Here is a 24,732-nt window from a genome sequence, read left to right on the forward strand (position 1 = left end):
TTTTAATATTCGTTAAACGTAATAGAACCTTATCACCTACTCCGAAATGCTTATTCTGGTGCTTGCGGTTATACTAAAGTCTCTACTGCTCTTAGGCATCTTATAGGCTCTACTTTGCATGCTTCTATTACTCCTCCTATTTCTAGAGGTATCCTTATACTCTCTAGTAGATGTCCTTAGACTTTCCGGTAGGATCTTATAACTAATTATACGGCCTTAGCTAGTGATTGTTAGGTATACTATTAAACCTAAATAGTCAAACGCTATAGGCAATCTGGATTAGTGTATACTTATACAATATATATTGCTTTAAATTGTAAGCGTACTCCGTATACGGAAGTAGCTCGCACTAGTTATTTTACTAATAGTTTAAATATATCCGCAGGTAAGACTCTAGTTCCTAGTTCTGGCGTTCCGTTTGCCCATCCGTCTATAGGTAAAAAGCTGTACTATACTAATGGTCTATCTTTAAATGGAAGTATAGATCTGACTAGTACTAACTTATAAAGACGCTGCCCCTATTAGTGATAATAGAGTGCGGCTAATCTACTTTAAGAAAGTATTTCTCCTTAATTAGGTTGGCGAGCTCTTATACGTTAATTATCTTATTAATGGGAAGGTATTGGACGTACTTTAAAAACCTATTGATAAGTACGAGGACCGAATTGTATGTTCGTCCTTAGCCATCTTTAGATAGCGGGAGATCCGTAATAAAGTCCATGGCGTAATATTACTATAGCTTACTGGCAGGGGGAACTAATTTAAGTAGACCCTATGGCTTGTGCCTGTGGATCTTATATACTTAACACTTCTTATAATGGCTGATGTACTCCTTTGCCTCCTAATTAAGCCTTAGCTAATAGTATTTATGCTAAAGTAATTCTACTATCTTTACTTGACTATAGTGGCCGCCTAAAGGATTATCGTAATTCTTTATAAGAATCTTCTATTATAGATTTGCTTCTTATGGCACCTAAACCTTGCCACCTTTATATAGTAGGCCCATCGGGTCTAGTTCCTAATAGTGGCGCCTAGCAGCTTCCTTTCCGTTACGTTTCCGGTCTACTTCCGTATTAAGAATGGCATAGGAAGCGTCCCTCCGTTACACCTTACGGATAAGATCCGTTAACCCTTCGGATAGTTCCCGGGTAAAAGCTATTTTGTCCCGTACTACTCTAAGTATAAGACTAGATGGTACTATAAATCTTACAACTCTTTAATACGCGTACGTTAGGAAGGCCGCTATGAGGTTAAAGTCCTTTAGTTATTATAGGGCTCCAAGTTCCGATTGCTCTATAGCTTTGCTATTTATTTAAGGGGATAGCTTAGTAATTAGAGATAGTATATTACTAGGTTCTAAGAATGTATCGGGGATGTCCTGTCTAGGTATATTCGGACCCTTATTAGCAACGGACCGGGTACTAGCTAGAACGTCAGTAGAAACCAATAGGGCTTATACTACCTAAGACTTAGTGTATAGAGCTATAGGTGCTCGAGCATCCTATACCTAGAGCTTGTTCTGTAATATAGGGAGTAAGATATCTATTATCTGTTTTCCTTCTCCCGTTTTAAAGCCTTTGGTATAGTCTGGCCGTCGTGACGGTCTATTAGTAGGGTTGTTTTCCCCTAGCTTATATTTAATCTTAAAATTAAATCACGCGAGCTTCTCTGCCTATCTGGCTTATTGAGGTATAAGCTCCTTTATAGTTATAAAGTAGCGTAGATTATAGTAATCTAAAAGTACACGAGTAGTATAGCTCGCGTGCTTAAGGTAATGTCGCTACTATTTAAAGTAGTCGACTATAGCCAGTAGTTCCTTATTGTGGGTATAATATCTAACTTTAGGTCCCTAGAATTTTCTGCTATAAAATGCTACTGGTCTCTAATAGAGCTAGGTAGCGTCTAGATGCCTATCGGGTTGTAATAGGATACCGGCAAGGGCAAAATTTAATGCATTAGTAATTATTATTAATGGCTAATCTGGGTTAAAATGCCGTAGTAATAGAGCTTCTGTAAACTTTGCGCGAAGTTCTTAGAAGGCCTCTTAAACCTTTCCGGGCCATAACTATGGCTTATACTATTTAGTTAGTCCCTTCTTAGTTTTCTTCCTTGCCGCCTTTAAGCTTTTTACTCTTTAGGTCGGGTCTTAGGAAGCTTCCGTAATATAGTTGGATAGGTGTCGGGTAATGTCTAAGTAGTTATAGATAAAGCGCCTATAGAAATTAGCAAAGCCTAGGAACACTTAAATATCCCAGTAGCTCTCTAGCTCCGGCTACTTCTAGATTATCTGCACCTATACTAGGTCTATAACTACACCCGTAGGCGTTACAATGTAACCCAGGAACTTAACCTGCTTAGTGTTAAAGACATACTTTAACGCCTTGGCGTAGAGGCCCCAATTATCTAAACGTTCTAGCACTTTGCGGATGTGTTGTTCGTATTAATCCTTATCTTCTAAGTAGATTAAGATGTTATCTAAATAGACGACATATATACGGTTAACTAGTCCCCCTAAGGCTCTGTAAATATATGATTAGAATGTCGCAGGCGCATTAGCTAGCCCGAAAGGCATTACTAAATACTTAAAGTGGCCGTATTGGGTCTTAAAAGCGGTCTTCCACTTATCCCCTTTTTTGATACGGAGCCTATAGTAGGCGTTTTATAGATCTAGCTTTGTAAAGATCTTCGCCCTAAATAGTCGATCTAGCATTTTACTAACCAGTAGTAGTAGGTAATGGTTCTTAATTGTAATCTTATTAAGACCGCGATAGTCTACGCATAGCCTTATGGTTCCATCTAGTTTTAGAACGAAGAGGATTGGTGCGCCTAACGGTAACTTACTAGGCTAGATTTACCCCTTTTCTAGTGACCTATTAAGGTACTCCCGTAGGATCTCAAGCTCTTTACGCGAGAGGTTGTAGATAGGAAGGTTCGGCGGTTATTTGCCTTCTTCTAGATTAATTGCATAATCGTACTCCGAGTTCTATAGTAGGACTTTTGCTCTCCTGCCCGAAAATACCCTTAGTAAGTCCTTTAGGCCTACTAGGATATTTAATAAATCGGGGTCGCGTTCGTCCTCCGCGTTATTATTAGGTAGGTCCCGGAGCTCCCTCGGGATGCTTACGGGCAGCGTTATACGCTGTGGTGGTTGCTTATATATAGTTGCCACCGTACGTTAAACCGTTTCATGCGGTAGCTAGTAAAGGGTAGGGAACTCCTTAACGCAGCGTTTAAGGTGCCGTAGCATACTCTCTGCATATTGCTTAAGCTAGAGTAATCCATAGCGGTTAAAGTATCTCGTAAGATCCTTAAGATCGCCGCCTCCCTATAATGTCTCCGTGACCTATTTAGTAGTTCCCTATAGGGTCTCCGTTATAGAGGGGTTATTACCTATACTAGGCTCTATACCTATCTTGCTACTAAATAGGGGTTAGATCTAATACTCCTTTAGGTGTAGAGCGTACACTATTTTACCTAGGGCTACATTCTCTAGGATGTCCTTTAGGCTTATTAGTAATATACGCCCTTCTAAATCTTTATTGTTCTACCATTTAAAGGCTCCAGTCTTAAAGCGTATCTTAGGATCTGCTTCTGCTAGCTAAGGGTATCTAAGGATAAGGTTATAACCTACAAAGTCAGCCGCCTAAAAGGGTTGCGGGCCGACTACCTTAGTGCAGTTGTGTATGTCGGCTACTAACACTATAAGCTTATAGGCACTATATAGTTTGATCCGATGCTTATCTAGGAAGCCTATAATAGGTTTCCGCTACCTTTACAATGGGATAAGTTTATACTCTTTTACCAAATTATATTATATAAGATTAATTTTAGCGCCGCTATTATATAGTGCTTAGAACTGTTGTACCTCACCTATAAGGAGTGTTATTTCTAGCTTAACAGCAATACGGAGAGTCTCTCCTTCCGTATCTTGCCCTAGTTGCAGCTAGAAGAGGTCCGCAACTAAGGCTTTTCTTTTTTTAGATTATTAGTACAGTTATCGCCCTACTTATTTTTTTAATGGGATCTGCCTCCGGAGTTTTCTTTTAACTTCTTAAAGTGTTTCTATAAAGGTGCCAGACGGGTATCAGGTTAACCCTAGGAGTCTTTCCTATTATTTAAGGTTCCTAACTTTAACCCTTTTAAAGTTCTCTTTAAGAACGGCTTCTTTAAAGGTTAGGTCTGCCCTATATTACTACTAAAGTGCCCGCGCTTCTAGTAACCCCCCAGCTTTCTACTAGAAGAGGTCTGGTTCCTTACCGTATCCTCAGCATTTAGAACCGCTCGTTTGAAATCCGCATATGCGGTAATCCGCGGTAGGGCTCCTACGCGCTTTATTTTGTCACGAATTGCTAGCTTAATTCTAGCCTAGATAAATCTAATTTTCTCCTTTTCGCGGACGCTGCCGTCCTTATTTTTAAAGGGCTTTGGATCTATCTATTAAGCATAAGTTTCTATAAAGTTTATAAACTGGCGGAAGTCTTAATGGTCTAGCTGCGTACCATTCCAGAATTGTTCTGTATTATTATATTATATAATATACGGATCTTAGGTCTAACCCTTTAGGAAGGTCTATAGCTGTGGCCATATTATAATTTACTCTTTATTAAGTTAATTAAGCGCGATCTAGTTTAGTAATCGGTCTTTAATCTTGCTAATAATCTAGCGTATACGCTCTTTAGTATTATCTCGTATTATTAGTATCTTAAAGAAGTTATCTACCTCACGAACCCAATCGTCTAGCTATTAGGCGTTAGGTCTATAACGAAGTTCTAAACTGTTAGAGGCCTTAGCCAGTTAGTCTATATCCTTTTTCCGTTTATTACGTAGGTGCCTCTCTAAGTCTTCTATACCTTTTTAGGTAGGTACTAGGTAGCCCCCAGGAAGCCCTTAGCCTTAACTAGGTTATAAAAGAATTTATCTAGCTTAAATTAGACCCTACTAGATCTGGATTTGCCCTTAGAGGGTTCTAATATGTTTATCAGTGGCTTCCTCCTATATAGCTTCTAAGAGCCTTACGACAGCTTCCCAATATCCGTCTTAAAGAAGATCGGTATGGGGCTCTTAACCTTCCAAACTCGGGCCTAGGGAGGCTCCTGCTATAGAGGTAGTGTTGGTACCAGTAGCTAGTGTAGGCTTCCTAACGGGGCTCGGGTCTTAAGTTAGTAATTAGCTTGGATTACCTAAAGGGATAGGCCTACTTAGCTCGTAAGCAGTCTATGTACTACTACTATGCCAATTATAGGCCAGTGGTCTTTCGGGAGGGTTCTGGTTGGTTCCCTGGTTAGATACGTTAGTATATTCCTCTAGCATTTCTGGCTTAAGGGAAGATCTTAAAGTTGCCTCTAGCGCTTAATCTTCTAATTAGCCTAGGTGGGGCCAGAGGGGTTCCGGCTGCTTTCCAGCAGTATTATAACCGTCGTAGAGGGTGTCTATATTTTCCTCAGCGTTGCCAGTAACTGTAGGTGTGCAAGAGTCTTCGAGCTCCTAGAGCATCTGGGTATTAGGGCTCGTTCGGCCGTCTTGCCTAGAGGGTTATATTATCACAATCTTTTGCTATCAGAGGGACCTTCCTGCCTTTACGCGACGGCTTTCTATAAGGTATCCGTGGAGTTTCCGTTCAGGTCGTCGCAAGATTTTAAGGGAGGATAGTGGTTGTAAATAAATGATGTAAACAAACAATCTGGTCCTTAAAGCCGACTGCCCTTCTAAAAAAGAGTAGAAAGGATTCGAATGTAAGGGGATCTTATAGACAGGGGGCTATAAGGACACGATTGGAATAAGATAGATTAGTGAGAGAGACGAATTCTTGAGGAGGTAAGGCCTCTGGGATCGTGGAGACTATATACTACGGGCACGTGCCTCTGGCACGTGACCGGCGACCATCCGAGGGGCGTCCGGGGGTTGTCCTGAGGGCAACCCGAGGTGTCCGTAATAATATCCCTTATAATACCTTAGACCTCCTAAGTATATTACCTATAACGCTAGCAGGAACTTCATTAGTAAGGAATTCCAACAGTATGCTACGGCTATAGCTATTTTAATAAAAGCCGTTCTAGTTAAGGCGCACTAGTCCATTAGGCTTATTAAGTAAGCTTACCTAGCTCTACAGAGAGCTTACTAGATTATTACGAATAAGTATAAGAATATCTAAAAAGAACTGCTTTATAGATGGCTGTAAAAGCCGTTAATAACACCGCTGGCCCTAACGGACTAGTACCTACCCTCTTAGTCTATAGAGCCTACCCAAGAATAAGTAAACTAGACCCTCCTACCCCGTCCGTTATAGATTAAGCAGCTATAATACAGAAGGTAATAGCCGAAATAGTCAAATTACGGGCCAAATAAACTGTTAATAATACTTTGTACTACCGTAACGGACCTAATACAACCTTAGTATATAACCTCCCACTTAATTCTAAAGTCCTTATATAGCGTAAAAGCGGCAATTAGACTGGACCTTACTGTTTATTAGCCGTAGAAGACGAGACCTACTATATATAACTCCCTAGCGGACCGACTAGCTTTAGAAGCACGTCCGTAAAACCCTATTTTTGGCCTAAATATACCTATAATATTGAACCAGACAAACTAGAAGCACCCGTCGAACTAGATAAACTAGAAGCACCCCTGCCTACCTTAGAAGTCCCCTAGGAACTTACTAAACCCGTTAAACCTATAAAGCGTGGTTAAGGACGCCCCTGAAAGTACCCTATAATTAAGAACCCCGTAATAAAGAATTACCTAACCTCTGCAGGAATATCTATAAGGCAATCTCCGCTTACGGATATATTAGTTCTAGTATAGGAAACCCCTTTTATGGACTTATAACGTAAAGAAATTAACGGACTACTTAAAAAGGGCGTCTTTGCGGTTATAATGGAGAGAGATATTCCGCAAGGCGTCCGTATATTTAACTCGCGCTTTATTAATAAAATTAAGCACCCTAGTTCTAATAAAGCCTTTAAAAAGTTAAGGCTTATTATATAAGCTTATAACGACTAGAGAAAGTACTTAGTTCTTATATAATCGCCTATAATTTAACGGGTTAGTTAATAGATTATACTTATACTTACGCCGGGACTATAGTAAACTAAACCCGTAGCCCTTTCCTTACGGGATATCTTGCAGGCCTATATATAGTCTAATACCTACCTAAGCAGAGACATCTTTATATGGCCACCCTATAAGCTTAATCTATAACTAGGAACAATTTTATGGGTTATAAAACCACTTTACGGAGTGCTAAAAGCTAGAAACTACTGGTTTAAGACATACCACTAGTACTACGTCCGTAAACTTAAGATAGAGCAGTCAACCTATAACCCCTGCCTTCTATATACCCAATTAAACGGCCTTAATATTATTAGTCTCTAAATAGACGATATCCTATTCCTAGCAGACTAGACTTTTATAGACGCTAAAGAGACCAAAATGTAAGAAGCTAAGTTCCTAGTAAAGCTGTAAGAGTAGTTAACTAAGCAGACTCTAATTAAGTTTAACGGAGGCTTAATTATATAAAAGGGTAACTTAATTTAGCTAACCTAGGAACGCTAAGCTTAAAACCTAAAGCTTATTATAGTAAAGCCTATAGACCTTACTAGTTCCTATAGAGAGACCTGTAAGACCGTAAATATAAAGGACTAATACGCTGTATAGCGTGTAAGAGGTGCCTATATTACTACAGTCTGTCAACCTAAATCTACCTATAACTTATTTTTTACGGCCTAGGTAGTAGATCTGTAAGAAGAAAATATTAAGCAGCTTAATAAGCGCATTTAATAGCAAATTAATAACGCGATAAGAGGACTTACTTTTATACCGCTAGACCTAAATTCTATTAGTATAATGGTATTTATAGACGCCTCCTTTGCTAATAATAGGGACCTATTATTATAAACTGGCTTTATAACTATACTTACGGACCGTAATTAAGACATAAATATACTGTACTAGTTTTTAATTAAATATAAATAAGTAACCCGCAGCGTACTAGCTTCTAAACTATATATACTAGCCTATAGCTTTAATATAGCAGCCGTAATTAAATCAACAATCTAGAAGATCCTATAATTGGAGCAGCTACCCCTAGTTTTATATACCGATTTAAAGTCCCTCTATAACTGCCTAGTTAAACTAGGCACGATATAAGAGAAGAGGCTTATAGTTAACCTAATATGCTTACGTTAGGCCTACGAACGACATAAGATTATAGAGGTTAAATAGATTAGCAGCGGAGATAACCTAGCAGACGCTATAACTAAGGCAAAGCCGTGTTAAGCTCTTAAAACTCTAATTAATATAAATAAGCTTAACCTAAAGGTTATAGAATAGGTAGAGCGAGACTAACGGAGTATTTACAGTTTAGTTACGGCCCGTCGGAAGGCCGTATGGTGCATTTACGGCCCGTTAAAAGGCCGTACAGTTCATTTTACGGACCGTAAGTAGGACTTACGGCCAGCTTAGAGCACCATTTAGAAGGCAACCCGGAAGGCACCTTAGGAGGGATTTCCTATATATTTTCTTATGTGTTTTATAGTTCTATTAAGACAATTACGGAAGCTATATATAAGTGGTTTTATTTTCTAAGTACCGCTAGTATATAATTACAGCACCTATTGTACTAACTACATGCTTACGCGTTCGGTACGCCAAGTACGCGTTTACGCGTTCGGTGCACCAACCACCCGCTTACGCGTTTAGTGCACTTCTAAAGCACTAACTAATTAGGGGGGAGGCGCATTAGTATATAGACTACGTAGTCTGCTTTATATAATCGACAGTCACTACTATCCTAAAGAGCTACAATACTATACGTATTTTGTGCCCCGGGATATAACTTACTCGTGCTATTAAATTAATACAAATAAAGATAAATGGTAGGTTTTAAAAATCGTTAGTTATAAGAATATTGACGACGAAATATAGTATAAAGTTAAGTGGATAGGCTATACTAAGACTACTTAGGAGCTATTAGAAAATCTAAAGAATGCTATAAGAAAGGTATAGGAGTATCGGAAGAAATTAGGTTAGGTAGCATTAATAAAAAAGGATTGCTAAAGAATGAGTTACCTAAGGGGAACCTAAAAAGAGTAGTTGCCGAGCTATTTAGATCTGTTTCCTTCTCTATTAGAAGAGAATCCGTTTTTTTATTACTAAGTTTCTATAGACCCTATTTTATAAGTTTCTACTCCTTAGAATAGACCTTCTTACGAACCCTTTTAAGATGGATTAACTAAGCGGACGCCGTAAGATAAGACTTAAGGGCCTGTTGCTAAGTATTGGTAGTTTCTTATTTAGTATTATAAGAACGGCGTAGTTCCGCTAGAGTAATAGATAGTTTATTATCTAGCCGCGTAGTAATAGATTAAACATAAGACCCTAAGATAAATTAATTAGGGAACTAGACGACTATTTAGGGTAATAGGTCGCGTATATTTAGCATTAGAGATAGAGCGAACGTTATAGAATAAACAAATATTTGCTTTAGTATACTTTAAATAAGAGGACGGTTGTTATGAAGATAGACTTACTAATATAATATAGACTAACCCCTCTTTTAAATAACGAGAATTGTCAGGTAACGAAGTCACCTCGCCTATATGTATTGTTCCGCACAGCCGTGTCTGGCATCAAGCCAGTCACTCGCTTACCTTTTGTGGGTTTGTGTGGCTGAGTGGTGCGGAGCTTATCACCTCACAAGAATATGGAGATGGTATAATCTTACTAAGGGATAATATCGCAGTAATAGTGCAAATACGACGAGCAGTTGAGGAAGAAGAAATTGCTTTAGGTATAATAAGCAACGATATTAACTAAATTAATTAGATAGATATTACACCTCTAATAAACGACTTAGAGATATTAGGAATCTTTAAGGACGAAGATAGAGAGGAGGGAGATGGTGTTACGGACGCTTTAAGTACAATGTTATAACTACTTAGGGAAGAGTTAGAAGAAGCTAGTTAGTTAATTTAGGTACGGTCTAGGATAGAGCCGATAGAACTATATAACAAGGAATGGTAACTAAGGTTATATAAGGTAATCTATACAATCTATAGGATCTATATAATCCGTAATAGAGTAGATAGAGTATACGTATATTATATATAAGAAGGATTTTATAGGAGTATAGTTATATATTTAAGGACCCTTAGTCCCTACCTAAATAGTTCCTTCCTTATAGTAATTCTTAGAATATAATTAAGTTAATCTATTAGGCAACCACTCCACCAGTTATTATTAGTTGTTAACTTTAATTTGCATTACCTATATACCTAGCCCATTAATAAGCCTATTGTAGTTCTTGCTATAAGGTTCCGTTATACCTTTTTAGGTAATATAGAGTTGTTTTAGTATCTAAGTATAGTATATTAATGCGTCGTTGCAGACGAAGTTTATTTAGGGTAGGATATTATTAAGGCCTTTCTAGGTAAGGTAGAATAAGCTTAGTATAATATAACGGCTTATATAAATGCCTCTAAACTAAAGCTTATAGAATGCTATCTTACAAAGGTACTAAGCTAAAGAGAAGGAAAAGGGGTTACTAGGACCGATGTAAATAAATATATAGGGTTAGCCGCCAAGGCGCTAGCTTTAGGCGGGCTAATCGCAGGTTGGCAGAATATAGCAGAATTTGGCAAGTAACGTGCGATAGCGCCGTTACAATAATAAGGTCTAAATTTAGCTTTAAACTATTGTGCAAAGCTTCTAACAGCCTAATCATACCTCTACACTTTCTTTAAATGCTCTCCTACTAGTATATCCCTTAAACCGTCAATTATCGTCCTACGTTATCGATAAGGATTTGGCCAATTACGAAGCATAGATTCTTGGCCGTTCTTTGGTGTTAGAAGCACGGGCTATATCCTTATCGATAACGTAGTGCTCTAACGGTTCAAGGGATAGCTCAACCATTTACGAAGGCCACTGGTTTTGAAAACCGTCCAATTTTTTAAGCGAGTATTTTGCGCATTCTAGGCCCGCGATAACGAATAAATAACAATTGCGCCTTGAATTTAACTATCGCAAAACTCTAAAGAATAACTAATCTGCTTCTTCTCTATCGCATAATACTTTAATTAAGAGTTTTGGGTGTTGGGTTGAAATTGCATACGAATTCCAAAAGGTAGAGATTTTGGTGTTCCTTGCGTTTTAGTAGATGAACAATAAATTGAGGAGTGGTCGTGTCGGCAAATTACCCCCGATCTGTAACCACGACAGGAGACAGCACGGCCAAGGTCAAGACAGGAATAGCAGCCTGCTTGCTGCATCTTCGCTTCCTGAGCTTTGTGGCTTGGGAAATCTACAAGGGGGTATCACGAACGGGGCAGACGTCCTCCCTGCTAGTATGTTTTCAAAATAAGCGAGTCCCTTTCAAAATGGATGGTCTGTATTATTCTGCCAACGTACTAGCAGGGGGGGCGGCTGCCCCGTTCGTGCTACCCCCTTTGTAGGCCACGACGTTAATCCTTGTTCCTCTCCAAATGCGGACAAACTGTCAATCTCTGTCAGGGGATGTGGCGCATGTGGCGTATTAATAGGGGGAAAAATCGGGCCTCACTAATAATTTAAAGATCATTGGAGCACGAGTCACACCTGGCTATCCCATGCGCCGTTGATATAGGCGCTATCGTAAGCGAACCAACCAAATCGTCTAGATTTTTGATGTTTTGATGTTCTCGCACGGGCCACCAATTGTGGCAGCGCCTTAACGGCGCATGGGATAGGCAAAAATCAGCGCGTACCTCCCTTCTTATTAGTGGCGCTGATAGACCACATGCAAGCGGCCCTCCACAAACCATGCCGCCATTAATGCTTTTGGCAGTATGGCATTGGGAAGACTTGATATATGACGAGGCTCCCGAGTTGCGTGCTTGATCATTGCTTCCCACTAAACTTAACTAAAACGACCTTTTCAACCAAACCAGGCGACTTAACGAATACCTCACGCGATGGGTATTAAGAATCATCTTAGACTCCGGGCTTGGAGCATACCCTCTCCCGTTCTTCTGATCATCCTCTTTTACACCAAGCAAACCTACGCGGCTGAGAACGGAACCGTTCCAGACGCCGACGACAAAGAGATGGAGAGCAAGTTCGGCCAATACAGCTTGCCATACGGTGTCCTCGGCGCCATCTCGCACATCCTCACTTACTATGTCATTCTCTGCCACTACTACGGCCGTCGCCCGACAATGCCTTGGAAACACCTCAAGAAACGAGTCTTCAATATGTGCTCAGTGGTCATCTCCTCCATCGTCTCCATCGCGATTGCCACCGTGACTCTCAGCCGAGTGCAAGAAACTCAGCCCCTCGTCGTCCTCGCGGCGCTGCAGGTCGTGCTCGGCTTCATTATGGATGCTCTGAACGCACACCGGGTTTACCAGAAACAGGAAGGGCTTATACGGGCGACGGTGTTGTGGGGTGCGATACTGTACGGCGTATCGTACGCATCAATCTACGCAATGGCCCAGATGTCCAGTATGCCCCCATTCCTCCCAAGGACACTGCTCAACCACCTAGGAAGATGCTAACATGGTTCCAAATAGAGAGCAAAAGACTTCAAGGCAGATGGGATCCCATTGCTATTTTTTTGGTCGTCATGGGCTGCGGCTCGGGAGCGCTCGCTTTCGGCTCCTTCATAATATGGGTAAAAGGAGGTTGCAGGCGGGACTCGGTCACTCTGCACGTTTTGGCTGTCGCTGGTCTTGTTAACAGCTGTGCGAACTTTCTTACCGGTGACTACGCTGTGGCTGTCCTGACAGGAAACACGGTTGGCATCCCTAGTGATACTGTGAGCCAGCTATATTATGTGTACTGGGTGTTTGAACGAATTCCCATCTTTACCTTTTAGGAGAAACATGAGGACTGGTTACGGTTTTGTTTATTGTACTATGCATCATCTGCTGTTAGCTGGAGAATAATTCCATCTAGTTATCAGTAAAGATCGTATGAGGCGAGGGTCGTCTAGCTCTTTGGCGCACAAATGAGTGTATATTAGCTTGCTTAATCTACCGTGAGATACATACATCCCGTCAACGGCCTTGATGATTTCGATCTTGATTTTCTCTTGTAGGCAAAGATTGCCGCCGACAATCCAGCGCTACTTGCCTGTCTCCGTGAACCTATGTAATCGAGGTCCAAAAATTCGAAATAGCGATCGATCTCTGATTAATTTCGTCTTCGATATAGTAGCGTGTGAAGCTTACAATTTGGATAAGAGTGTTGAAATGACCGGCTAAGAGCTTCTTGAGTGGTGAGCAAAAGGCTTGGATTCATCTTAAAGTCTGTTGCGTGAGATGAGATGTGAGGTCTTTATGCACAATCTAAAGACGCCAAGAAGTCATGTGATTGGCTTACCACGCAGACTGTGTTGCTCATATTCCAACAAAGGGGGCCATAGTTTTCATCCCTTCGTGTGGCAAGAATTCATGGACTTTTCGTATATGCACGCCTCATAAGCCAATCTAGAGGCTCTATACCGTCTAGAGCTTGGTGTTAAAACCTCTGGTCAGTGCGGTTGCTCGGCGGCAAGGGTACTGGCGCCTTATTGACGTTTGGATATTGCGGTGAACAGCAGCGATGTAACCAGGAAGCCTATAATATTTAGTATGGTTTGATCAAAAGCTTCAATATTATCGCCGTCTATTTAATCATTGAACTGTTAGTAAAACATCNTGCGTCTTTAGCTTAAAAAGCTCCGAGGCAGTAATTTGGGGGACTCTAACGGAGAATTTTCCTATATAATTGGCAGGCAGAAGCCTACAGTCATAACGTCATATATCACGACTTTTTGACCAACTTCCTCAAAAAAATATATGTGTTTTTAGTGGTGGCCTTCTGAAGATTTTATTGGGTTTTGGTGAGGCTTGCTAATAAAATCACGCTAGCTAGGGTGCCTGCAGCATGCTAACCCAGGCAGGAGCGCCCAAAGCGCCCAATACGAAAAGTCTCTTTTGCCAGACGAAGGGATAGCAGACCTTGTTCATCTTAAAGTATAGATGGGCCTGCATAATTTATCGATTTTTCCGGCTCCAATAGAATTTGTGACACTGTGAGTGAAAGGTATTTTCAAACAACGGTAATTGTGGAAAGTGTGCCTAGTAGATGCAGTAAGGCTGAGTAAAAGAATTAGATCTTGCCTTCTTCCAGCATTCACATCGGTCAATAAGATCAGCGACCATAAGCTCTCTCAGATCCTCGGTGGAAAATTCGGTTGGTTAATAAGGAGCAGTATGCATGTNCGTGTAGTGCACGTACCAACGACTACTGAGGGTCTGATTTATGAGTTCGGCTCCTCTCCAGAATTTTAAGCAAGATCTAGCTGCAGGATTTTAACTTTCAGAAACCTTTTCTTGCAGAATTACTTATTGCAACTGTCACGGCAGAAGGGAATAGTATTGAGACGACGCGTACGAGGTATAAATACTGCGCGCACGTGGGGCCAAGAAAAAATGGCACACCAGGTTTATCTCAGTTGACTCAGACCCTCGGAGAGCAAATCCACCTTACCTCCTGCGAACTCCTAAGCCAATCAGCGGCCAGCACCGCCACATCTAAGCCAATTAGCGACTGGCGCCGCGGCCTAATGTACGCCGCAGGCGTTAGTGCTCGCGCTAGCTTTAGTAGCCAATTATAGAGCGCCGAGGTGGATTCCTCTCCGAGGGTCTGAGAGATTATAGGCGCGATTTGTAAAGGCAGACCAGCCTGCCTTATAGACGACGGTTGTATCGCCTTTAACGCGGTATATCGCCCCCTAATACACCACTACTTAACTCGCTAATACCTCCATTTAAAAGCTTATCTCTTACTCTATATATTGCATCTACAATAGAACGTAATTATTCCCTTAATATCTCTATAAACGTCTCTACAAACGTCTGCACGAACGCCTACACGAATGCCTCTACGAACGGCCGCACGAACGGCCGCACGAACGGCTATACAAAGCTCTGCTCAAAGCTCTATATAAAGCCGTTTACAAGGCCTTTAAAAACAAGCCTAAATACAAGGTCTATGTAGAGAAGCTCTCTGCTCTGCACGAGGCTCTACTCAAAGCTCTATCAAAGCTCCACTTGAAGCTCTATCAAAGCTCTGCTTGAAGCTCTGCACGATGCTCTGCTTGAGGCTCTACTCAAGGCTCTACACAACGCTCTGCACGATGCTCTGCACGACGCTCTGCTCAAAGCTCTGCATAACGCTCTACTCGAAGCTCTACTTAAGGCTCTGCACGGAGCTCTGCTTAAAAGCTCTGCTTAAAAACCCTACGCGAGGCACTGCTTGAAGCTCTACTTAAAGCTTAATACGAAGCTCCAAAGCTTTCCTAATACGCAGCACTGATATACTAGGAAGACTCTATAATCGTCTACACGAACGGCTCTATAAACGTCTATACGATTAATTAACCAAACGCCCGTACAAACGGCTTTATAAACGTCCATATAATAAATTAATTAATTAGTCACCTATATAAACGCCCGTACGAATGTCTGCACGTCTGCAATCTACACGTCTGCACGCCTGCACATAGCTCTGCACATGGCTCTGCACGAAGCTCTACATGAAGCTCTGCACGAAGCTCTACTAAAGCTCTATAAAGCTCTTCCAAAAGCTCTACTAAAAGCTCTACCAAAAGCTCTGCTCGAAGCTCTACTTGAAGCCCTATATGGAGCTCTAAAGCTCTACTAACACGCAGTACTTATACTAGGAACTCTCTACAATCGTCCGCACGAACCTCTCTACGATCGTCTCTACAAACATCTGCACGAACGTCTGCATAAACTCCTATATAAACACCTGCACAAAGCTCTGCACGAGGCTCTGCTCGAGACTCTGCTCAAAGCTCTGCACGAGGCTCTGCTCGAAGCTCTGCACGAGGCTCTGCTCGAAGCTTAGCGCCCTAAAGGCGTCTACGACCGCGTCGCCTGCTAGAACATGACACGACGGTAGTATAGGTATAGTTTAACCGGGCGAGCTAGTTATTATAGGATAGAAGAGGCGCCTCTATAAATTTGGAAGGAAATGGAGTAGTGGTGGTAGAGTATGGCCGTTGTTTTGATGCGACCGGTAGAGAGGGACTAGTTTTAAAAATGTGTCTTAAAACTTTAAGGATGTATCTCGCCCCCTAATACGTTAGTTAGCTAGTATTAGTGTCACAGGGTAACTCACTAATGCTACTCGAGTAGACATAGTGAATGTTAGTTGATAAAGCTTGTTGTTTGGAATTAGGGGGTAGGTAAGGAACCTAAGGTTCCTTACTACGCTAGTGCCGCGGCGACACGTGACAATACGTGACGACCGCTTACCTCATTCCTAACACTAGCAACTCTTCTTTTATAGTTGCCATCTATATATACTTATAGATTGCTACTATATAAAGATATAAAGCTAAGGAGAAGAAGAAGAAGAAATAAAGGGGAAGAGGTAGCGTAGGTAGATATACGGGTTTATATAAAGATGTTAGTTCCGCTTACCGCTCTTAGCCGAGCTAATGGCAATTTTCTATCCCGGGGATAGAAAATCCTAATTAGCTAGCTTAATAAATAGCGTTGGTAGAACTTTACACCGCCACCTAAATTAATTAGGCGTGGCGCTCTTAGCAAGAATCTAACTAATTAAATAACTTTAACCGGCGGTTAAAGTTTTATAAAATCTTAATTTCTCTAAATTTCCCTCTTAACCTAACCTTTAACTCGCATATATAGAGTATTTATATTAATAAACGTCTCTAGTGCCTTGTTTAGGTTTGCCTTTATTATTATATCTACTAGGTTATCTTAGCCATTAATCTATTGGATCTTAAAAAGTTCTTAACACTCGTAAAACTACTAAAGTGCCATAATATTAATTATAAGGCGCTTCTTCTTTATAGTACTAAGCTTAACTAAACACTTATAGAGGGAATATAAGTTAGTGTATACGATTATAGGGATAATAGGAAGTTTAAGTCGATCTATAATTATCTTAAGGGTAGTTCTAATTGCAATTACTATATTAACTCTACTAACTATTCCATATATCTCTAATACTAGAACGCTTTAAGTAACGCGTTTACTCTTAGTTAAGCTCTAATAAATAAGATTGCTATAGATTGTGAAGTTATTCTCTCTAGTAGATTTATTTGCTATAATAATCTTATATCCTAGCTAGGAGCTAAAATCTTTATTATTTATAAATAATCCATTAACAAATATAAATAGCTTAGCGGTAGGAAGATTAATAGGCACGTAGAGTAGTCCCCAATTAAGATGGTTTATTTGCTAGGAAAGACGCTTATTTAGGTTAAAAATATTATCCTTAGTTAGTTCCTGGTATTAGGCGGTAATAGAGAGATTAAAGGAAGCTTTAGGTTGATAGATAAAAGCTATATAAGCTCTGTAAGCGCGTTGCTCTATATATTCTTGCTTTAGAGAATTAATATTAATAATGTTAATCTTCTTACCTTAACCTTTCTAGCGTAGGGCAATAGAATTCTTATTTAGGGAAATAATGCATCTATTAAAGAGTAATGGTGTTATTAAATTAAGTCTTTCCTTTAGCTTTGCTATAAGGTTTACCTTTACTAGCTTATCTTCTTTAAGAGCTAAAAATTAGTCGTCTCCTAAAATAATTATATTGTCTGTTTATATGCCAATAATTCTAAATAGAGTTCCTGTGGCTATAATAAGGAAGCAGGGATTAAATATAGAAGTAGTTATTAAAAGCTTCTCTTTATGGTGCTTGCTGTAAGTAGCCCACTAATAGGTTCCTGCCTCTGCGATTCTGTATAATAGCTTAAGAATAACCATAATTATATCTTTGGGATATTAGTGGCGAATTTACTCTAAAAGGTATGCCAATATTAAGCGCTAAAGGTGCGTCTCTAATTAGGTATAGGCTTAAGTAATATTTTATAAATAAACTACCATTCTACTCTTTATTAAGGAGGGAGCTAGCGTAATAATAACTTACTAACTAGCTCGTTGAATCGTAGGAGATTACATAAGGATTACCTCCTTACTATTATTATTATAACCTTAGATAACAAGCCTTAATTTCTTAAATGGGGCGTTAGTAGCTTTGCCCTTAATCTTGTTAACCATTCTTAACTTAAAGATGCGAACTCTATTAAACTTAATAGGGTTATATTTCTTAAATTTAAAGACTCCTCTCGCAATAAGACCGTCAATCTCCTGTTTATTAGATGCTTAGAAAGGAGCTCCTAGAGTTATAATACGGCCTTCTTTTTAAAGCTGTTTTACAAGCTTAAAGTTATCCTTCTCTTTAGCTGTTATAAAAGCCATTAATAACTCGTCTCTACTCTTAATAGTAATAATAAATTGCTCTTCGAAATCTATAAGATGTTAATAATTCTATAATCCCTTCGGGCGACCTTTACCGCGTTATAGTTGCGGCATGTCTACTATAATTATATTAAAATCGTTGTTGCCTTCTAGAGCATATTGATTATAGTTCTCCTCTAAGGTATTTTTTAGGGCATCCTATAAAGGCTCGGAGCTGTTATTTTTATAGTAGGGCTTAATAACAGTTAAGTGGAATTAAGTAGGTCTATAGGGCATTTAGAGAGTATAGGTTTAACTATTAATTGTAATAAGTTTATATGGGCCTAACCATCCTCCCTTTTTACGCCATACGTGTACTTTAAATTGGAGCGGCAGATTGAGCGTAGTTAAGGTATTTAGGCCATTTCTTATTCCTAGTGCGTCGTTAACCTAGCGCGTGGCGTAGAGACGTCATACCTCCTTCGTTACTTTATAGATAGCCTTAGCTCGTTATATAATAGAGGGAGATAGTAGAGAATTATTAGTCATTTAAGGGTAGGCGCTAAAGACTAGCAATGTAGGTACGAGCCTATCTGGACTAGCGGAATTATTAACAGCCTTAATAGCCATCTATAAGATAAGCTCTTTACTAGCGTCCTCTAGTTCCAAAGAAATAATCTTATATACTCGGCGTAATAGCGTATAATATCATTCTACTTTTCTGACGCTATTATATGCCTTAATAGGGACTTCCTTAACCTTAATTTTTATTACCTTTGCCTATTGCTAAAACTCTATAAATAAGAAGTTCCTTTCTATGTCGTAAATAATTTAATTAGGGGGTCCTAGGTAGACATTAATCTAGTATAATTAGAGAGTATCCTATACGTTCCTAGCTAATATATCCTTTAAGAAGCGTGCGGCTTAGAAGGATATTAAGAAGTTAATAATTTAGAGTACTGGCTTGCCGCTAAGATATATAATATTAATAATAATACAGAAGTTAAAGTTATAGTTATCTTTAAGGGTAAACTTAAATCGGCTAGGGGACTTCTAGTTTATTTGGTAGTAATAGCAGTACTTTATAAGATACTTAATTATCTTAACCTTGACTTTATAACCTACTTGCTAAAGAACCCTAAGTAGTTAGTAAACGGATAGGTGGCTAAAACGACGGTGTAGTTAACGTAGCTCTAACTTGGTTAAGTAGCTTTAAGCAATACTCCTTTCTAGCTGTTAAAGGAGTAACTAAGGGTAACCCCACTTGCGTATAACGGGCACCTAATTATCTCCCTAAATAAGCATATTCTTAAGGTTATTGAGCTTAATACCTAATTTATCTATATCTTAGATATAGAATAAAAACGGGGTATTTATGGGAATAATGTGGAAAATAATATATCCTAATGGGGTTTAGACCTTAATTGTGCTAAAAGAGATTATAGTACCCTTGCTAAAGCGAATTATATATTGGCCTACTGTTAATTAGTCGATCTAAACAGAGCTATTAAGCTGCTAAAGAGCTTATACTTAAGGTTCTCCTACTATAGATACTCCTGCGGCTCCAGTATCTAGTATAATACTATAGAAGACATTCGCTAAGTATCTTATAACAAAATAGAGCGTAGATTGGTCATTAAGGACAGTAATGGTTTATACGCTATTTACCTTACTATACTCGGTAAAGTATTAGTTGGGAGAGTAGTCCTTAATTTCTATATCTATAAGGAGCTGTTTAGCCTTATTAATCTTACCCTTAAGATCTTCTTCGCCTTTATATTAAACCAGGAAGCTTTAGAAGTAGGCTATAGTAACTTCTTAGTTTTTGACGTTTTGTGCGCTCTAGCGAAACTTATTATATGCCTCCTTTTGTTTATTAAGGGGGTATCTAGTTAACTAGTAATTTGGCTTCTTATAAACGTAGCATTTTTTTTACTAATTATTACGAAATGAACCTCCATAAGGACCTCTATAATTACTTTATAGTTAACGTTAATTGTACCCTCTACTATATCCCCTACTACAACCACCATATGTTTAATTAGTCTAGTTGTAATTATATTGGTTAGCCGGGTTGATTAAAGTAGGTTAGAGTTAGGTGTTAAATTGCTATACTTCTTAAGAGCATAGGGCGGTGCTAATAGAGGATCTTAATTAAGTATATACTCCTTTATAAGTATTTATAGGGTTAAAGAGAGCAAGGTTATATTCTTTAACACCTTAGTATATGCTAATAACTTAATCGCGTAGGCTGAAGTCCTCTTAATATGATTTGGATAAACTATACTAAATTATCTAGAGTTAATTAAAGAGCTTTTAAAGACAATCGAGTTAAGAGGCACCTGGGTTTATAGCAATGATTTTTAGGAAGGTAGTCTCTCTCCACTCTAATATATACTGCTGCTTATTCTCCTCTATTTTAAAGTAGCATCTTATTTTATATATTATTTAGTTAAAATTATATCCTTTTCCTGCCAAATGATTATAATAGAAGGTACTAGCTCGGCCCTTAAGTATAACTAAATAAGCAATATGGTATTAATTGGGTTCTAGTTTAACCTTTTAGTAATAGTTATAGAAGATACGTAACTTTAAATTAAGGATATTATACAGTTCTCTACTAAACTTCTTCTCCTGTTCTAAATAGAGCTTTATAAGCTCTGTAAGCATTTTTAAGGTGCCTCTAATTGGTGTTTGGCTGTATTATATTATAGGCTATAATAGTAATGTAGATCTAGTTAGCGGAGTTTAAAGGTTATTAGACCGCGAAGTAAGGGGATCTTACGCTTATTAAGGGTTATTAATTAAGGCTGTGGGTTAAGCTGGTTAATATAAGGGAGTTAAAGATAGAGGTGGAGGCAATAAATATGGAATGTTAGAACTTGTGCCTAGAGCGATAGAGTTAGAACGCGTCTCTAGTAGTGTATTACTTAGGTTCCATTGTAATTTGAGCTTCTTTATAGTACGTAGTTGGTGCTTAATCTCTTATAGAGTCTATTTATGCTCTTCCTTTGTATTAATAACGTATTCCTAAATATTGTCCTTAATACTACCCCTATCTATAGGGACAAATACTCTATACTCCTAAAGGAAGTTATGAAAGTCCCATATGATATCTTTATTTATAGGAACCTATATTTTCTTTATCTATTTGATAAAGTCCTCCTTTATATAATACTATAGCGCGGTATTATTATATTCGCTGTCTTTATAGTGTTCTATATGGTATACTAAGAATCTATTTAGGTCCTATTGCTTAACGGTTATAAAGTTAGTTATAGCTCTATCCTATGTCTCCGGGTTAATGTCTTCTTTGGATAGGTTAACACTATGGTAGGTAGAATTGACGAGGTGTTATACGTTAAAGGTAGGCAGGATTTTCGGTTTTATAGGATCTCGTAGGTTTGCTGTCCAAAGGTGGGCAATTTAAGATGTTGTTTGACGCGTTTCGGACGTTGACTTAAGACCTTAGGTTTAGTAACACTTCTAACCTAAAGTACTTGACTAAATCTTTATAAACGTGATTGTTCTATATAATGGACGTAATTTAGTATCTCCTAGTACTCAGTAATACTTCTATTACTAGTTTTCCGCAAGTCTAAGGTAGTATAGTATTGCCGGGATCTATTCCATATGAGCGCATATAGCATCCCTGTATAAGACTATCTCTTCTGTTAATAACCTAGCTGCTCTATAGTTGACTGTGTATTCAACCACTGATTAGTGTTAGTGTTACAGGGTAACTTACTAATGCTACTTAAGTAGACATAGTGAATGTTGGTTAATAAAGCTTGTTGTTTGGAATTAGGGGGTGGGTAAAAAACCTAAGGTTCCTTACCACGCTAGTGCCGCGGCAACATGTGACAACACGTGACGACCGCTTGCCTCATTCCCGACAGCTAGTTATAATTATTATAATTTAAATGCATCGCGCACTAAGACCATAGCTAGTATATTCACGCCGCTAGAGTTATTTAAAATTAACATGCGTTGGAAAAAGGACCCAGTTTACACCAAACGCGCGCCTATAATCTCTCAGACGCTTCACAGAGGAATTTTGGGGGTGGCAGGGGTAGTAGGGGTAGCGCGGCGTTCTATTGGCTCAGGAGTTAGTGCGCGCCATGCAAAGCCACAAATTCCTCGGAGAAGCGGCTGAGGCACCTGAGATAACACCAGGTCACCAAATAAGCGAAGTCCTTCAAAAAGTAGCCCATCTTCAGCTTTCTACAGCCGCGGATACTAGGTACATTAAATTAGAAGTACTTTAAAGTTTTCAGGGATTTCGAAATATACCTTTTGTCCAACAGTTATATTATGTTGGTGGGGGGGCTTACGTGGGCAGTCGGTAATATACACGTGATAGTGCACGTGATAGTGCACGGGCCACCTTGTAGATATTTTCTCGAGCAATCGAGCTCAATAACTTCTTCCTTATAAAGCCTCTCATATTTATTCCGCTTTCCGTCTAGTCAGCGATCTAACATATTATCTGAAAAGGTTTCTGGGCTAAACGCTCCTGAACAAGTTGGTTTTTTAGTGTGCCGCTTTTTTGGCCCTGTGTGGGCGGCAATGCCAGCGGCCGACGGTGCACGCTACGAGTATGTAAGCTTCATAGGCTTCATCTCCATCCAAATACAACCCTATATTTTAACTTCCCTTTTTACATACCCCCCTCCCCCCCCTTCCCATGNGCCCCACTACACCACCCTCTGGCGACTCGGAAGAGCGTCACATAGATGAGAAGACCTTGGCCGGCTCGGGATGCCGCCGACTCCCACCACCTCGTCTTACAATAGGTTCACCCAACCACGTGTTGTCAGGGAGCTATGGCCGCTGCCCGCGCAGACATCTCCGCAACCAAGTCAATCTCATCCTCAAAGACGTAGACAACTTACAGGAAAAGTCGCCAGAATGGTCCAACGGACCCATCAAGGCTCTAACGTACCATTAAGTCGTACTAAGGTGCTTACCGATCGATGCTACGACATGTTCACTAAGAACAATTTCAGAAGAACGCTAATCGATTGCCATAATCTTGTTGGAAAGCGCAACCAACCCTCAAGAATTAAGAAGCCCTTTTTCAGCCGTCCGTCCGAGAATAAAGATTATACACATCTAAGGGACTAGTTGGTGCGAGAGACGCATATAGCCAGTAGCTCGGATGAGACAACCGGGCCACCTCTGCATCCGCTCTAAACTTGCAGTCTTCTCTACACCTTCCTTCATCTGATCTATCTCGTCCAGCAAATCGGCAAAGTTCTTTTCAGCTACATGGAACACGATAATGGCGAAGTAGGTTGCTAATCGATGCGTAAGCACCACTTGCACGATATGTCTATGATTCAGTCGACGGATGATAAGTGCCTCGTTTTTGATCTTCCAAACATATTCGGGTGTCCTCACGCTAGGTTTTGACGAATAAAAGTTTTGCGAGCGTAAAACTGACTTTCATTACCTTTCTTGACCGGGATCCGGCGTACCGGCGGCGTGCGTGGTGTGGAAGCCGTCGGACGTTATGGGAATCCTCTGTTGGTGCATTAAGAAAAAGAGAGATAAGTCTTGGCTTGCGTTTCTCTGCTTTTAACGAATGACGTTTTGTGGTCTTTTACAAATGTCTAGTTTTAGGGTCCTATCGTGCCCTTTTAAATCGGATCCTTTCAAATTACCCCTCTGCCAAAATTGCCTCGTTGAGTGCAGCCGGGAGCTAGGAACCAACCAATGACGAGCTGTGGCTGCACATTTCATACCAGCCTCAGCAAGGAACCAGGGCGGTACCACCGATTTCGGCGCATTCAGGAGAACTCGATTTAGGAAGGTGGTGGCCAAGGGTTTTAACTGTGTAATTAACGAAAGCAAATAGGTCTGTCACCCATGGTCCTTGACTTATTCTCTCCTGTAACGCTACTCACCTATTTCCTAGTATCCTTGCATCGTACTAAGCTCACACTAGACAAAATTACTGCTACCTATTTTACGTTAACCCACATTCTAATTCTCACTATGTCACTTATGAACCCTCGAGTCTGGCTGCTTGTTGGCTAGGTGGATGCTTCTCGCGGTTTCTGTATTACGTGTCGTCGTCAGCAACTTTGTTGCAAGATATATTGTTGACCTGAAAATAAGGTCTGAAAATGAGGACTCGTGTGTTTATTGAGTGTGGCTCTAAGGCCTCTATATATACACCAGATAGGTGATAAATAGAATGACGACGTAGTCGTCATTCGGTAGTGGAAACAGGTAATTAGACATTCGATGAGACATATGATGGTAAATAGCGGGGTAATGAGACATAGGGTACTAGGTATCACAAACAGTGATAAGTACGTCATTCTCCGTTCGACATATATAAAGGTTTGAGGCTACCCCTCTAATTTGGCTTATCAAATACTAAATGACTTGGATAGACATGGCAGATCATCCGTTCCTCGAGCCACAACCCTTGTTACTTCCATAATTCCATTTGCCTTATCTT

At 39.8% G+C, this 24,732-nt stretch overlaps 2 protein-coding genes across 2 annotated transcripts; one reads left to right on the top strand and one right to left on the bottom strand.

The window, feature by feature from the left end:
* The first annotated feature begins 12,411 nt into the window (after window positions 1-12,411).
* Window positions 12,412-12,927, top strand: K441DRAFT_656028 (uncharacterized protein). Its single transcript, XM_067647946.1, has 2 exons — window positions 12,412-12,480; window positions 12,549-12,927. Exons 1-2 carry the CDS (start codon window positions 12,465-12,467, stop codon window positions 12,851-12,853), a joined length of 321 nt encoding a protein of 106 aa, XP_067506796.1. The 5' UTR covers window positions 12,412-12,464; the 3' UTR covers window positions 12,854-12,927.
* A 10,448-nt stretch (window positions 12,928-23,375) lies between these two features.
* On the bottom strand, window positions 23,376-23,798 carry K441DRAFT_675336 (uncharacterized protein; the record flags this gene model as incomplete). The annotated part of the gene is made up of 2 exons (XM_067650846.1): window positions 23,376-23,664; window positions 23,716-23,798. 2 exons carry the CDS (start codon window positions 23,796-23,798, stop codon window positions 23,376-23,378), a joined length of 372 nt encoding a protein of 123 aa, XP_067506797.1.
* Between the last annotated feature and the right edge of the window lie 934 nt (window positions 23,799-24,732).

Source organism: Cenococcum geophilum (genome assembly GCF_001692895.1).
Source record: "Cenococcum geophilum 1.58 unplaced genomic scaffold K441scaffold_10, whole genome shotgun sequence".
NCBI lineage: Eukaryota > Fungi > Ascomycota > Dothideomycetes > Gloniales > Gloniaceae > Cenococcum > Cenococcum geophilum.